This window comes from Malania oleifera, chromosome 2, assembly GCF_029873635.1.
Source record: "Malania oleifera isolate guangnan ecotype guangnan chromosome 2, ASM2987363v1, whole genome shotgun sequence".
In the NCBI taxonomy this organism is placed as follows: domain Eukaryota; kingdom Viridiplantae; phylum Streptophyta; class Magnoliopsida; order Santalales; family Ximeniaceae; genus Malania; species Malania oleifera.
In genome coordinates, this window is record NC_080418.1 from 122,536,954 (window position 1) to 122,554,278 (window position 17,325).

The window sequence follows — 17,325 nt, forward strand, 5'->3', positions numbered from 1 at the left end:
TGACCGAGGCTATGAAGAATCATCTAAGCTGTCAAAATGGATCTAAATTGGGTCAAGTCGTGGGAGGTAGGATTGGTTTGGAGGCGCCATTTGGAATACAATCCGAGACACGTAAGACGACCCACTTGAGCAAACTGTTGGAGAATTTGTCCCATGAGGGAGAAGATGACTTTTGTTTAAGGGGGAGCAGTTAGAACTGACAAGTGAGGGGGAGAAGTTAGAACTGACAAGTGAGAGAGAGATTGTTGAGAATTTCACTTGTAAAGTTCGTCCCATATTGGAGAAAGTAAGTATTTGATCGGTACTTATATACATGGTGTAGCCCAAAACCAAATAAACTTAAACTTTTGGGTCAAGTTAGTGCTCACCCATATTTATCAAGCACACCTACGAACTCCTCCGATGTTAACAATTTTGATATTCTGACATATTTTATATATATATATATATATATATATATATATATATATATATATATAATTGTAATAAAACCATGTTCCACTACCCCTAACATACAATTTTTATATAGGATAGCCAAAAAATCATGAAACATAAATCATAACAATCAAAGGAATATAAACATGCTTCATTATGCCAAAATCAATCAAATGTATGAAAATAAACGAAATAAAGGTTAGACAATGACCTCTTAAAAAAATGAACTTTCGTACATCAAGTAGAAAGTCCTCACTTCGATTCACACTCCTAAAGAGTCCTTTTAGAGACCTTTTCTATAGAAAGGAGTGAAACTCATTTTTAAGTTTAAATTTTTGAATTTTAAATTTAAAAATAACTATTAATAACCACCAACTATCAACTATCAACTATCATTGTCAACTATCAACCATCATTGTTCCAAAGTTGAGCCTAAAATCCTTAATGAGCCTAAAATCCTTAGCCAATGACGTGCAAACAATTCAAAATTTTAAATATTGATTAGGTCAGCCAGCCGCCTAGGGGGTGCCAAAACAAAACCAAAAAACAAAGGTCCCAACGGCCCAATGAAAAAATTATGCTTCTCTTTATTTTTCCTTGACTTTTGCATTTTCATTTAGATTAAAAGTTGTTTGATCAAAAAATAATTACCGACATTTCTATATATATCTTGTTGTATAACCTTACAGTGGCTATTATATTTGACTTAAAATTTTTAAAGCTTTCAGTCTCGTAGCAAGAAATTTCAACTCGGTGATATCTATTTTGGCAAGCATTTAAAAGAGTCTAAATCAAGTAGGTGCATGTAAAAAAGGGACAGCCCAATCACATTTCTTTATATGCTTGAATGGGGTACCTATTTCAACATTTACTCAAATCTCAGAACGCGATTTTACAAAACACTCAGAAATTCATCTCCAATAGCACTAAGCTCCTGATCGATGAGCATTTTCCTAACAAACTGAACATACTAATATCCCCCACTACAAAGTGATAACAGTTCTAGTTTCCACTTTTGCAGACCAAAATTCAGTCAAAAAAAACAAAAAAGAGTTAGAACCACCTGAAAAAATAGAGTCCGGAATCCATGTTAGTCATGGCAAGCAAAAATTTAGCTCGCTCTCAACATTACCCAGACCAAGAAAATTAAAATCGCAGGTTGCTCACTGAAAACTACTGGTCCTACCAGTTGCAGGAATAGAGACAGCTTGGTGGAAAGAGTGGTGCACCATCATATTCTCGTTATCAACAATACCATTGGCTGATAATGGACTGCTCTTCACAGTTTGATCCAGAAGGCGAACAAGTGAAATAAATATTTCCACCCTCGTAACATCCCTGTTTGCCTGTAGGGTCAACTGAAAATGAATGACAAAGTACAGATATAGAAGCTTCACCCAAATAAACAGCAGCAGTGTTTTTCCAGTAGAGGAGCAAGCAAACCATTTGGATTGCATGTTGGACTAGTTTGCACAACTATTAAATAACTGTAACAATCTTAAGAACAATCCCACTAGGATACACAAAGCCGCTGAATCAGAAAACATATGTACTAGTCCATTTATTTGCTTTATTTTCCAGGATATCATGTGCATGTGCATGTAAATGTTCGTGTGTGAATGCGGGCGCGGGCGTGTGTGCGTGCGTGCGTGTGTGTCAGTACTGACCCTAATCAATTTGAACCTTGTACGTCCGATTTGAATACCTGCGTTTTGAAATCAACTAAGTATATATCTAAGGCATGTATTCTAAGTTTGCTTCTAAGCGCCTAATTTTTAACTATCTTGGAAAAGAGCATGTATCTTGGAATGAGTTACGTATCTACATTTAATTAGGTCATTCATTCATGTATCTCATAAATTCATAAGATCAATTATGCGAGTGTATCTTAAAATTAGGTGTGTACCTATTTAATGTATATGCATCTTATTTATTAAATACATGGAGAATGAAAAGTCATTTTGTACCTATAAATAGACCCTTGAGGCATTGACACTACACACCAATCTCTTCACATCATTCTCATCATGTCATCCTTCTTTCGAGTCTAGAGAGTTTGACAAGTAAAGAAAGGTGTTATTTTGTGGAGCTTTGAACTCCTCCATTTGTGCAGAATTAGAGAGTTATACAATTCATATTGGGCTGTTGTATCCTAAGGGAGACAAATCTCGAGGAGTTATGCTGCACCAGTTTGTGGACTAAGCTAAAAAAACCCTCAGAGGACTTGAATCTTCTTAAAGAAAGCGAGATATCTGTATCTTGGCCTATTTGTGAATCTTGTTTATATTTGTATTTTTATTTATATTTAAGTTTTACTATTTTTATTTTATTAAATTTCCTAACAATTTTAAGGAGAATTAAAATATTGAACCTACAGTTGAAAAATAGAATGAAAATATTAGAGATTTCAACAAGCATTTTCGATTTAAAGGAGCCCACTTCAAGAGATAGAAAGGCAAGGTACTCTTCTACCTTAGTCTCCTCAAAGTTGCTTATGTTAGAAGAATCCAAAAAAATTTATACCGGAAAAATGAATGAAGATGAGTTGGTCGATCACCGCAAAATTTGGAACAATACAAAAAGTTTGAGTATAAATGTCAATATTACATTTTAAATTGTCTACTCAATCATTTTTATGATTATATATTATGATACTACTTACTCCTCTGCAAAGAAAATCTGGAAGGCTTTGCAGAATAAGAATGATACCAAGGAGGCAAGAGGGCAAGATGCAATTATACAAGAAAATGGTAATACCAAGAACAGTAATACCACAAAGATAAATTTAATTGCTTTTGAACATAATACTTTGCCCAAAGTTCTTTTTCCTAAAAACCCTTAATTAAAGCCAAAGAAGAGAAATATGAAAAATAATAGTAGATCTCGCAAAATGAATAAGGACAGCCCTAATCAAAAGAATTGAAAATGAGGACCCCTTACAATCAAAACAAGCAAAACAACAATGTTGTTTGTTATGTTTGTGGCAAAAGTGGACATATTGCTCGAATTTGCAAATTTCGAAAACGTGAACCTATTCCTCAAACTAATATAGTTGAGAAACGATTTGTGGCGATGTTTACTGATATAAATATAGTCCATTGTATTGAGGGGTGGTGGGCAAACTCAAGTGCTAATAGGCATGTCTATTATGATAAATCTTGGTTCAAGGTGTCCACTCCTTTTAAAGAACTCAAAACTATGCTAAAAAAAAACAAAAAAACAAAAAAAAAAAACATTTTGAGATGAACGATTTAAGTGAGGCTAATGTTATTTTAGGCATGAAAATTACAAGAATATGCAATGGCATATTTCTTGATCAATTGCATTATATTGAAAAAATTTTGAATAAATATAACTATAATTAGTGCAAGCATGTTTCTACTTCTTTGATCCTAGTTATCGCTTTTTCCTATTGAGAATGAAAACAAAGCGGTTAATCAAAAGAAATATAATAGCGTTAATAGTAGTCTGAGATATGCAACTAATTTAACTAGAACTGACATTGCATATGTAGTAGGAACATATAGTAGCATTTTTGGCAAGCTAGGTAGAGAACAGTGGAATGCTCTTGATCGTGTAATAAAATATTTAGTTGGTACCAAAAATTATGACTTGATTTTACTAAGTATCCTGCTGTACCTGAACGTTTTTGTGATGTTGATTACAATACTTTGTCAAGTGATTCTCACTACCACTGTTTATATTTTTACTTTAGGTGGTGGTGCTATTTGCTGTAAATCTAAAAAAAACAATGATTGTTAACTCAACTATGAAAGCTAAGTTTATTGCTTTAGCATTAGCTAGTGAGGAAGCAAGTTGGTTGAGAGATAAGGTTGTATGAAATTCCATTTTGGGAAAAACCAATACCACCTATCCTAATTAATTGCGATAGTACTACTGCAATGGCTAAAGTGAATAATCATTATTATAACGGCAAATCTAGACTCATAAGAAGAAAACACAATATTGTGAGATCATATATGAGTAGTGGCATCATTAATGTGAGTCATATAAAATCCTCTAAGAATCTTGCATATCCATTAACTAAGGAATTCCTTAGCAAGAGATAAGGTCTGGAAAACATGGAGACGGATATGATTAAATCCCATAAAATCATGAACCACGTATGAGGATACCCAACCCAAGGATCAGAGATCCTATAAATTGGTTCAATAGGAAGAACGAATCATATGGTAGTCGTAAGAAATACACTATTATTTTTAAACTCATACCTACGATGTAAGTGCTTTTATCCTATAACAGAGGACGTTGAGTTTTTTAAAACTCTTAATGATAATATGTGTCTCCTATAAGTGGGGTGTTAGAGTTACAGGAGCACCCTTGACAAATTTCACCTATGTGAGCACGAGAGTGGGTCTGCTCTCTAAAAGAATTGGGCTTATTCTCAAATATATGTGAGCATGAGAGTAGGCCTGCTCTTTATGAGAATTGGGCTTATTCTCAAATATGCTCATGAAACCAGGATTAGCACAAGGTCAAAACGTGCTAACTGTTAAAGCTCATGTCGACACTTGAATAATTGTGTGTTAGCAATAATACTTCATTTCCTTTAAACGGTCATAATTCAAGTTAAGGGTGGCAAAATGGGTTAACAAGCTAGGTTCGAACGGGCCATAAATGGGTCGGGATTAAACGGGTTCAGATTCGAGTTGACCCATTTATTAACAGTCACTACTATGTAAACCTAAACCTGTCGTTTAATAAACGGGTCACCCATTTATAAAATATATAATTTATTTATTTAAAAAAATTTTAAACATTTCTTATGACTTTAAAAAAAAAAAAACACTCCATATTATTATTTTTTTTTAAGCATCAGGCAGTTATGCCTGTTTGATGCTTCTGCTTGTGAGGAGGATATAAAAGAACCTCGGGTGACCCATGAGGAGAAAAGCCAACGTGAAAGCAATAAGGTACACAATCCTCTCCCCGCCTATGTACATTTGAGAGTTGAGATGTCAGATTAAAAAATTAACAGAGAGAGAGAGAGAGAGAGAGAGAGAGAGAATATGAAGTAAATTATATAAGCAAATGGTAGTACAGAGGGATTTTGCATATTGCTGCAGGGGTAAAGCAAAGGAGGTATTTTCCCGACACATTCACAATCAAAACATCCAAAACCGGACCCCCAGGAACCAACGATGAAATTGACGACCCAGATTGCGCTTCATTGTGACTAACACAAACGGTGACGATGAGGAGGAAGGGGCAGAGATGGAAGGCTACGATTGGTCAGATATAGATTAGGACGATTATGGAGTTGCTTCAAATGAGCTCTGCTTCATTATTCGTGTTGTTCCTTTGTTCACCTAATCACCTTGTCTCTCCCCTTATCTATAGTTTTGGTTTTGATCAAAGGAGAGAGAGAGAGAGAGAGAGAGAGAGAGAGAGAGAGAGAGAGAGAGAGATAGTATGAGGGAGAAAAGGAAAGGGGGGTAGGAGAATGGCGATTCTGGCTGGGTAGCAGTCAGTAGGGAGTGATGGATGGCGTGCGCCCCGTGCTACAAGCCAACAGCTGGTTAGAAATTAGGGTTAGGTTTGTTTCATATGCTTTCACTGTATATATATATACACAAATAAACAGGTCACCCGATGGGTGACTTGACCCAAACCCTCCTAACTCGTTTAATAAACGGGTCAGGTCCGAGTTGACCCATTTATAAACGGATCAGCTTGTATTAAACTCAAACCCAATTTAAACAGACGGATCACCCGTTGTGTTTCAACCCGTTCTGCCACCCCTAGTTCAAGTTTGAGACCACCATTGGCTCTGGAGTAAAGGTTATTGTTCACTAAGTAAAGGTTCACTGCAAAGCACACCTTCATTATGCATAATAATTCATCTTTGATTGTTAAACTCTCTACGTGCATGGTACATACATAATATTAAAATGATGGGGGAATTGTTAGTGTATTTTAATATTATTATTTTATTTATTACCTTGAAAAAGAGCATGTATCTTGTAATGGGTTATACATCTACATTTAATTAGGTCATTCATTCATGTATCTCATAAATTCATAAGATTAATTATGCAAATGTATCTTAAAATTAAGCGTGTATCTATTTAATATATATACATCTTATTTATTAAGTGCATGGAGAATGAAATTTCATTTTGTGCCTATAAGTAGACCCTTAAGGCATTGACACTACACACCAATCTCTTCACATCATTCTCATCATGTCTTCCTTCTTTCAAGTCTAGAGGGTTTGACAAGCAAAGAAAGGCATTTTTTTTTTTTTTTTTTTTTGTGGAGCTTTGGATTCCTCCATTTGTGTAGAATTGGAGAGAATTATACGATTCAAATTGGACTGTTGTATCCTAGGGGAGACAAGTCTCGAGGAGTTCTGCTGCACCGATTTGTAGACTAAGCTAGAAAACCAAAGAGGATTTGAATCTCCTTAAAGAGAACGAGATATCCGTATCATTTTTATTTTATTAAATTTCCTAACACAAATTATACAATATACCATGACTCAACTACAAATTATCGTCAATAATTAATCCTCAGGAAACAGGAAATTATTGGATTATAGAATAATTGTGTTAGAAATTCAGTACTTTCATCTACAAAAGCAAGGACCCTTACATGCACATAACTATTTGAGTTGTAAAATAATCCGACATGGATCTATCCAAGCACTTGTTTAAATTTGTAACAAGAACACAAACTACCTTAAAAACAAAAAAGGACAGTCCGGTGCACAAAACTCCCACGTATGCGGGGTCTGAGGAAGGAGCGGACCACAATTGGTCTATAGTACATAGCCTTGCATATTTTTTCAACACTAGGAAAATTAAATAAAGAAAACCTCCATTGTAATTTCCCTCTATATCAAACACTATAAAAAAAAAATTTTTTAAATTCGTTCAAATATTTCTAAATTTAAGAAAAATTGAAGATCAATGACATGCAAATAAATTTTTTGTTTAATTAGTATACGTTTTATTTTCTTTTTCACTTACCAAATATGAAAAGGTAAATTCCTACATATTTTATTTTCCTCTTCCCAATAATTTCCAAATTCCAAATAGAGCCCTAATGTCTTTTGAAACTAGAGAGTTGAATTTTGTGTGTTTGTTGATGTATCAACTTTGTTTAAAAGTTCCCTAATAGAAAGTTGATAGTTCAAGAGAAAGACTAAAGTGGGACAGTCCTCCATATAGGATTTGTAAACCAACAATTTCAAGGTGCACCATTAGCATCTGGATCAATAAAAATTGTGTGGGACCCACACCTCTTGGGACCCACATTAGAGCATACATCTCACTTGTGAAGGTTCAAGTGGCATTCTATGATGGACGTGTAGCAAATCCCCCGAACAGGGACTCATTTATCAAAGTATCTTCTTCCAAAACTTTAGTTAAATACACTTATGACCTCAAACTATTCCTCCTACAAATGTACTCCAAACTACTAAAAGTGACACCTTAACCACCCCATTTCCCATATGTCACAGGGAGCAATTGATGTTCGGTAGCTAAGAGCATTGACTAGGATAGTGAATAAGTTTAAAATTAACTTTGCAACTAATATGGTTGTTTTGACACTTACTCTTGTTTTGGTGTGCCGCTCCTCCCTCAGCACATTCACTTCCACATCATCAGAAAAACTTTCATGCAACAACTCCAAAACCCAGCCTATGCTCCTTATTATCCTCTTCCATGAGATATTTTAGATATCCTCTGCAAGACTTGTATAGTTCAACTGCTCCTGGGACAGAAAATCCCAGCTTGTGCAAACAGCTAGGTGGAATACCAAAGCCTACACAAGGTTCATCTCAACTGGAAGCTTCGTAGTAAGGGTAGATTGGCTTTGATATTACTTTTAATTCAATAGATAGGTCTTGGGTGCTTTGTACTAAGTAGGCAGGTCGTATGTTATAACATGGCATGTTTTAATTTTGGCTAGGTTTTGCTTGTAATGACTGACACATACTCAATATAATCCACTTTGTTGATAAAAAGTTATTTGGTGAATAGTAGACCATTCAATAATCATATCTTCTAACTTTGTGGTTGGTTTGTTAGCACCTGAGGAACCCATGGGTGGACTTGGTACACATGGGTGAATACCAACTTGACCTAAAAGCTTAAGCCTATTGGGTCATTGACCCAACCATGTGTATGAGCACCCATCATTCACTCAATTTTTTTCAATGTAAGATAAACTCACAAGTGAAATTCTCAATAATCTTCCCCTCACTTGTGAGTTCCAACTGCTGCCCCTTAATAAAAACCGTCTCCCTTACGGGAGTAACCCCAATTCCCAAACAATTGCTCAAGTGTGTCTTACCACTAGCACCTTAAGTGCCTCGGATTACATTCCACGTGCCTCCGAACCAATCCTACCTCCCACGTCTTGATCATATTCAGATTCATCCCATGCCTAGATGATCCTTATTGGTCTCGATCACACACTTGGTCCTCCAACTGTTAGTACGTCAAGAGAATTAGCTTCACGTCTCGACTTTTACGAAGTCGCTCACCCAAACTTATGAACTGTCGGCTCTGATACCACTTATTAGCACCGAAGGAGCCCATGGGTGGACTTGATACACATGAATGAACACCACCTTGACCTAAGAGCTTAAATCTATTGAGTCTTGGGTCCAACCATGTGTAAAAGCACCAATCATCTATTCAATTTTTTTTAATATGGAACAAACTCACAAGTGGAATTCTCAACATGGTTGTGGTTTTTAGACTCAGATGCAATGTGCATTAGATTTGTAAAGGCAAGTTTGCCTAAGAAATTTACTATACGTACATGCATGACACCTATCCATTAGATTTAATGGTCTTGTGCCAATAGAATGGGCCACTTGTAACCAAAACAAATTGAGGGGGGTCAAGAATTGATTTTATAAATTCAGGAGAACATTTGCGACAAGGTGCAGTTTGGTGGGTGTGAGACCATTTTTCTCAAATTTTTATACTAAATATTAGGCAGTTTTTTTTTTGTTTTTTTTTTTTAAAAATTAGTTTGTTTATTCTTTAAATGTAAATATATGCAAACTAATAATTATCGTTGTAACAGAATTTTTTCAAAATTATGCAAACCTTGCTTTTGAGAGGATGGACAACTTTGGGACTTGGATTTGGACTTGTGTGGATTTAGATAAAACATAATATAAAATTATATTAAGTGTTATACTATGAACTCATTCCCATTATAAATAAATGAAGGTGTCGCCCTTCTTTTAAAAAAAAAAAAATGAACCCATTCCCATTCCAAAATGGGTATGTCCTGGAAATGCCACTAATTGATGATATTGACTGGAGGCCCGCATTCTACACAATGGGATGCAGCCCATCAACCCACATCCCATAACCCTTCTCCTCAGATTTAAAGCCTGAGACCTCCAACATAGAACTCTCAAGGTTTAACCACTAAGATATCCCATAAGGGACAACTAATTGATAAATATCATATTGAAGGATGTGAATGACTCACAATTATAGAAAATAAGTCATCTGGTTAATCAACTAAACCCACTCCTATGCATGCATGTGTAATTCTATGAAATTGTATTCAGCCGCTTAGATGAAAGCATTACTGTAGTGAATCATGTCAACTCCAAAATTTTCAGGAAGTGCATAAGACACTTTGGAAATGCCAACCAATGCAAACATGTTACTGAAGATTCAGTTACCTCTACTGCAAACCGTGCCCAGATCTTGTCATTCCGAACTTCCATCACCCCCTTCAGGATTGTCAGTCCCAATCCTCTAATTATGTCAGCTATTTCTAGAAAGAAACCACGTTCTTCACAAAGAATCTGTCGAAAACAATTAAAAAGAAGGGTCAAAAGTACAAAACAAAAAAATGAATGAAGTAATCTTCTTATACAAACAGTAAGAATGAAAAATAAAGATGCTGCAATTGTAGAATAACTGTTATTACCTCCACAAGCATTTGACGAGGTGGATTCAGATCCTCCACTATAATGGGGCATACCATGGACTGCGAGCCAACTTCAAATGCCCACGTTGCTCCTCCCTCAAAATTGTCTTTTAAAAGTAGTCCACCTTCCTTGCTAATAATCTGCAAATTCATGTAAGCACCCAAAAAATAAAACATTTCTGAAAATTATTTTTCAGCTAATGACATCGCATTCTGAGAAGAAGAAAATTATTTACATACAAGTACTTCAAAAAAACCAATGAATAACAAAGTAAAATGCAGCCATTCACACCTCAGACTCCCCAGTTTGTTGCAGTTTGTCTGCATGCTTTGTGACACTCTGCAAGAAAAGCATATGCTTGATGGTTCGTTCCAGCAGCGCATCTATGCTGCACTGTTACACCATACCAAGCCAGAAGGGACAGCCATCAGTCTCCGAAATAGAAATTTTTAAGCCAAAACAAACAGAAATGGGAAAAGGAATGATGTTACCTTTGCCCCATTTGGTACAATTTCCCTCAGCTCTTTCACGCGATCTTGAATCATCTGTCGATCCTTTGGCCTAGGCCTGGGGTTCTCTCCAGGTTTAAGCCTCTTGCGATTTGGTTTGCTAACTTCATCAGGCTTCTTAGAATATGCAGTTGAAACACTACTATCACGCTTCAAATTATGACCCTGTTCAACCCATGAACTCATCTGAGATCCATACATGGAATTTGTTTGAGAACTGTTTCCCACACCATCCTGGCTACAGCTAGATATAAAGGAATTAGATCCCCCTGCCCCTGCTTTATCCAGGGCCTTCTGAAGGCCAAATAATTCCCCTTGCATATTATTAGACATAGCAACCTGGCCATAACTAGGAGAAGTTCTAGGAATAGAGGAGCCACTAATTTTTTTCAGAGTTGTCTTGCAAGATATAGTATCATCCGAGTGCTGCTTAGAAGCAGAGTGTACACTAGAGACTACTGCATCTAAAAGATGATCAGTACCAGTTCCTGAGAAGATTCCACTCTCAGAGATTCCCTGACTAACTAAACATGGGTCAGAATATGCATCCTTCAAGTTCAGATTAACTGGCGCACATGTTTTCTTGCCTAAATTTCCCGTATTTACATTTGTCTCATTATGAGGAATATGATTCCAATCCCCACTAAGTAGTTTTTTTTTAAAATCCACACCCAAAACATCAATCAAGTCATCCCCTGCTGAAGGACTGACACATGCATTTTTGTAAACATCCCTTCTGGAATTTGCACCATGAGTCTGTTTCTTGTGGCTTAGGAATTCATGAAGGGGACCAGGTTTGGGCCCATTCAAAATCTTATAATCATCTGCATGGGACAAAGGGGTGTTAAAGGCTTGAAATAAATCATTTTGAACCAGTGATTTTCCTGGAGACAGCTCAATTTGGTTTTGCATCTCATCTGCAGAGGGATGTCTGCTATTGGAGCCCCCTGAAGGTAAGTGACAAGCTGTTAAATGATTTGACATGCTGGATGCATGCACCACCTCTGTTGTGGCTGAATTGGAATTCTGAATCTCAATCCCATCCAAATGTGTGCAGGAGAAATTAACATCAGTCGATCCATGTGGGTTCAAAAGAGAACACGGAGCAGATAATGGTCTTGGATAATTACTCATACCATCAATAAACTCACTCCCTTCATGCACCTGGGTAGTACCCAAGCTTCCATAGGAATTAGGGAGCATGCCTCTACCTGCACTTAGGTAAGATTTGATAAAGCTAGTTGATGTACTAAGATTGTTATTAACATGATTCCGTACACCGTCATCTAACATCCCTTGTGCCATGAATCTTAGGCCGCTATCATCTGCACTTGATTGACCAACATCAGGTTGATTATTAACTACAGACCTTGAATTGTATGAAGAAGTCTGCTGGTCCAACCATGTATCTGGATTCGCAGTTATCACCCCAACCCCCGGAATTCCATTTTTCAGTTTATTTTTGAAAGGATGATTCTGCTTAATTACAGGTTTATTCTTTGAATGGCAGTGGCTATCATGAGAAGCAGCCAAAGTTTGGGTTGGATTAGGTGTTTGAACAGAACCATCCTTATGGTTTTCCTGAATCTGTCTAATTAAAAAATCAGAAAATTGACCACCATGAACTTGCCTTGAACCTAGCAATGAGTTGCCTCGTTGGTTGCAGCTGTTGCCCATGAAAGGAGCAGAATTTGTCACCTTATAATCTCCAGATGCTTCGATAGAAATAGAGGTTCCAAGAGAGATATTTGGGTTAGACTCTACTATTTTGTGGTTATCAGATAAAAGAGCATCCGGAACAGATGCCAGTCGAATTAAACTCTTCACATCATTCAAAAAGCCCAAATTTTCCACAATCTGAAACGGCACAACAAACACAAATTTTTTCAGTGGTTTGGAAACCAAAAAAAAGAAAACAGAGAGAATTTTAGTTTATCATGGAGATCACTAAAAGATTTTATTTAATAGCAATATAAGACAACTTAGAAGATGATTCATATAGACAATTACTTCTATCAAAATCATAAGCTAAAATTCATTGCAAAAGTGAAAGGTCTCCTAACACTACTAAATGTTGAAATTCAATACTTCCCTAGGCATAGTGGAGGTCATTATCATTCATTCACCCAGAGAAAAAAAGTGCAAATACCAACAACAGAGAAACACATCTCACCTCAGCTTTTTTCCATGATAAATAACCATAATAAACGAATGAAACAGTTTACTAATTGGTTGAACAACTAACTTCAGGAAACAGAGGAAAAAGAATGCAAACAAGGGGGGCCAGCTTACCGCCCACTTGAGAATTTTGACTGCCACTTACTCAAATAAGACATGGTAACTTCAACTAAATAAACTGTTCAATTCTGCCTTCTATTTGATTTTTTTTTTTTTTTGAAGGTGGGGCTGGGTTAGAACAACATTAATCATGATTTAAATTTGGTTAATTGGAAAGGAGTGAACAAAAAACTTACAGCAAAGGACGAACCAAGTTGAACAACACCATGCGGAAGCACGGGAATAACTGCAACTGTCTGCAAACCAAATATAAGCACTGTAACAGGTGAACATAATAAAGATCATTGAAAAAAATTAAATAAACAATCACCCACAGACCTGCATGCCAGCAGAGAATTGATGTTGTAGCTCGTTTAAAACCTACAATCGCTCACAGAAGTTAATCCCAAGTTTAGCTACTAGCGTCTACCTCTTTACATGTGACTATACATTAAACTTACAAATGACAGTAATGAGAACACAAATCACTTAGTTTAATATAACAAATACTGTAACTTCATCAGATTTATTCAGCAGACTGCAGCTAGACCGCATTGAACTAACAATGTTATGGCCAAGTTATTGTGCGATGGAGACATTGAATCATAACTGCTTAAGTCAATTGGACTTACTAGGAAACTTCCATTTCAAACTTTTTCCACAAGTTTTAGAAAGTAACACCTTAAATGAACAGAGTCAATGCATCAACAGTGTAACCCATCATCATTAACATATGACTTGCTATGTTTAAACCTTTGGGGGCAGAGGACAAAATTTACAATATATGTTAAAACTGGATATACGTTGTTGACCCACAACCTAACAGCTTAAACTTTTAGGTAAAGTGGTAATCTAACATGATATCAGAGCTGATTACCAAAAGGTCATGGTTTCTAGTCTTGTTGTCCGCAATTTAAAAAAAATTATTGCATTTCCTATCATAGGTGCTATTTATCATGTGTTTATCTCTCCACGTGCTGTCAGGCTGCACGTGCGGGGGAGTGCTACAACTTGATATATATTGTTGGCTCACAACCTAACAGCTTAAGCTTTTAGGTAAAGTGGTAATCTAACAATATACCTCTCTTGAATGGGCATCTGTAATGTAGTTTTCTGAAAGAATCCATTGGTGGTTTCCAGTGAAGACAGCCCGCCCAACTATACTGAAAAAACAACAAATTAAATATATAAATCAGTCTTATATGCTTATTTACTCCAATTTCAATCTTCAGAACTTGCAGAAAAAGAAGGAAAGTGGAAAATAGTCATACCCTTCTCCTACAACAATAACCTGATTATTCATCATCATCTTTTCAACCAGTAGGTGAACATTGTTTGCTGCTTGAATACCAGGCCGAGGTGTATGAGTCTCAGCGGCAACACAGCATGGTTCCCACTCTTCCAAAGGCAGTCTTGAGCTCTCAAATCCAGGGATCAGGGGAGCAAAAGAACATGGTATCACCTCATAATGACATTCTTCCCAAATTAACAACCTACCATGTTAAAAACAGGCTCTCAAAGTCATACAAAGACAATTATATATTTTTTTCTAAAAGGTATCAAACAAAAATCATTAGGGAAGCTGAAACAAGTCTGAAATCTAAGCATAGACAACACAAGCCAAAACAATCAAGAAGACAAAATCTCTGTTTTTTCAGAAAATCAAGTAATCATGAAATACAACAAGTATTACAATCATTTGCCGCAAGCAACTCTTCGAAATGAGTAAATAAAAATAAACAGAAATATTCTTCCTACAAAGACAAGGGAATAAAAACAAGGAGAATTAAAGAAGAAAAACAGAATCTGAATCATTACAAATTGTCTGCAGAAAACAAGTGAACTACATGGGGTTATCAAACTAATACAAATCTGCCTTTTTTATTAAGATTCTCAAATACAAAACCAAACAAACATAATATTCCCAAAAAAGAAAAAAAGAAACCAGACACTAGATTACAGAGCAAAAATAAAGTAACAATTACCAATAAAGTCACATAGCATGTCAAATCATATCTTGGAAACGAAGCAATCTCAGAAACCCTAACCCAATAACGAGCCAAAAGAGGGAAATTTTTAAAGAATAATAATTTCTCTCTGCCCGGTTGCTCAGAAAATGTAAAAAAAAAAAAAAAAAGGAAAAACAGAAACATGGGAAACTGCGGAAAAGGAATTTAAAAACTCCAAAAATACATTTTCTTTTTATTTGATTCATTTTCGCTTTCCCCCCTAAGCTTTGATGAAATTGGGAACCTCCAACGTACTCGCACGAACTTACTTAGGGTTTTGGTGACCGATCTTCCAGAAAACGGCATAAGACCACTGATTCGAGCCACAGAGAGTCTTGAGAACTTCTTTTAACAGAAACCCCATAGCTCCGGCTTGCGATAAATAAAGATGCGTAAGCAGACGAAGACGTTGATGAACTTAAAGATAGATGCACGCAGAGATAATACAGCTCAGTGCCGGAGATCGTACATTTCCCGGCGACCCCGCTCTCCAGCCTAACTCCCACGGCACGACCCTCTCCCCGCCTGCTTCGTCCTTAGCCCCCCACTCCTCTTCCTCTCTGGATCCAAATTTCCAGAAACCATTCTCCGCCAACCCATTCTCCGGGGAGAAAGTGAAGAGAGAGAAGAAAAATGAACTCTCTACAGAGAGCAACGAAGAGCTCAACAAGCGAGCAAGCAAAAACGAAGCCCTAAAAAGTAAAAGACTAACTAATACCACAAGCTTGGAGCTCGTAGTTCGCCATGATCGTCTCCATTTGAGCTTAGTATCAAAAATTCAAATAACAAACGAACGGAAAAATAAGCAAGAAAATTAAACAAAATAAAGAATAAAATAAACTTTTCTATAGGAAATACTGTCTCGAACTGTGATTCTCTGAGATTCTCTCTCTCTCTCTCTCTCTCTCTCTCTCTCTCTCTCTCTCTCTCTGGTGTTTCGGGAGGTTGGTGAGTTCGATCTGCTTCTTCAGCTCCACTCTCTCTCTTCTGTATCTCTCTCTCTCTATCTCTCTCTTTCTCGCTTTCTCTATCATATATGGAGGGTGCTACTGTGCGCCGCGGTGATAAGCGCCAGGGGACGGTTAGAAAGAGACACAGAAATTGGGGAAATTTGCGGTATTGCCACTGAGCTCTGCTCGCCCTTGTCTTGTTTTTGTCGGTTTTCAGTTTTTTGGGTGGGGAGAGTCAGAGTCAGACATGTTTTTCACGTAGTGCGGTTTACTGTTGCAGTGACGTCAGATATCATTACCCTTTCCTTTTGCTTTTAATTACGGAAGTGGCCGGCGCAGGCTTTGGTGGTCTTTATTACCATCTGTGTGTCGGACCAAAAAAAAGGTGTGTCCAAGCGATTACAGATGACACCTGGATTTATGACGTCAGCATAGCATTTTTCATTTTTTCCCCGCTTTTACTGCCCCAACATTTTCGTTACCTTCGCAAGCTTCAATTAATTATGTTGAATTGGAATTTATGTAGATTTAAAAGAAGGTTGAAGGTGTAAACCATGCATAATGAAGGGTATGCTTTAAGTAGCGCAAGGTACGCTTAACACTATGTCAATGAGATAAACATGGGGCATGCATGAACTGACAAACACGGTTGATAAAGAAAGTAAGATCTAGCCTAGTGAAAAGTAAGTACTGCAAATTGTCCACTATACTTCGATAGAAAGTAGGATCTGTAACAGAGGTGTTATCAAAAACAGACAACTTAGTGGAAGAAGACATAGGACTGCTAACTGGCTTACTGTTTAACATGTTTGTCTTCTTGAGCGAATCCAAAATTTATTTCCTTTGAGAAATCAAGAGCCCAGAAGAATAATGATGACATTCAAGACCCAAGAAATAATATAAATCCCCCAGATCTTTAAGGGGAAAATTAGAGCTTAAAACAGAGATGAGGTGAGAAATAACACCTAGACTGGAGCCAATAAGTACAGTATCGTCTACATAGACAAGAAGATATACAATCACATATTGATGACGATAAATGAATAGAGAGACATCTAATTTTGAAATAACAAAACCCAATTCCTACAGCCGAGAGCTGAGCCGCACATACCAGGCGCGTGGAGTCTGTTTAAGGTCATACAAAGCCTGATTAAGTTTGCATACTATTGGAATTGGTGTATTCCCAAAAGGAGAGGTGAATTGGAAATTTA

General features: G+C 36.7%; 1 protein-coding gene across 1 annotated transcript; it reads right to left on the minus strand.

The window, feature by feature from the left end:
• Nucleotides 1-1,235: 1,235 nt before the first annotated feature.
• On the minus strand, nucleotides 1,236-16,199 carry LOC131147697 (transcription factor LHW-like). The gene is made up of 10 exons (XM_058097221.1): nucleotides 15,434-16,199; nucleotides 14,427-14,648; nucleotides 14,237-14,318; nucleotides 13,495-13,536; nucleotides 13,353-13,412; nucleotides 10,861-12,735; nucleotides 10,661-10,762; nucleotides 10,369-10,509; nucleotides 10,118-10,243; nucleotides 1,236-1,781 (listed from the first exon to the last, which is right to left on the minus strand). The coding sequence occupies exons 1-10, from the start codon at nucleotides 15,526-15,528 to the stop codon at nucleotides 1,599-1,601; spliced, it is 2,928 nt and encodes a 975-aa protein (XP_057953204.1). The 5' UTR covers nucleotides 15,529-16,199; the 3' UTR covers nucleotides 1,236-1,598.
• Nucleotides 16,200-17,325: the final 1,126 nt, after the last annotated feature.

Excerpts from the sequence above, each read along its gene's own strand:
- LOC131147697 (XM_058097221.1), bottom strand. The coding sequence starts at position 15,528 with ATGGGGTTTCTGTTAAAAGAAGTTCTCAAGACTCTCTGTGGCTCGAAT. Across the intron at positions 10,510-10,660 it reads AACAAACTGGGGAGTCTGAG|ATTATTAGCAAGGAAGGTGG; the intron begins GTGTGAATGGCT and ends ATGAATTTGCAG. Across the intron at positions 10,244-10,368 it reads CTCGTCAAATGCTTGTGGAG|ATTCTTTGTGAAGAACGTGG; the intron begins GTAATAACAGTT and ends TGTTTTCGACAG.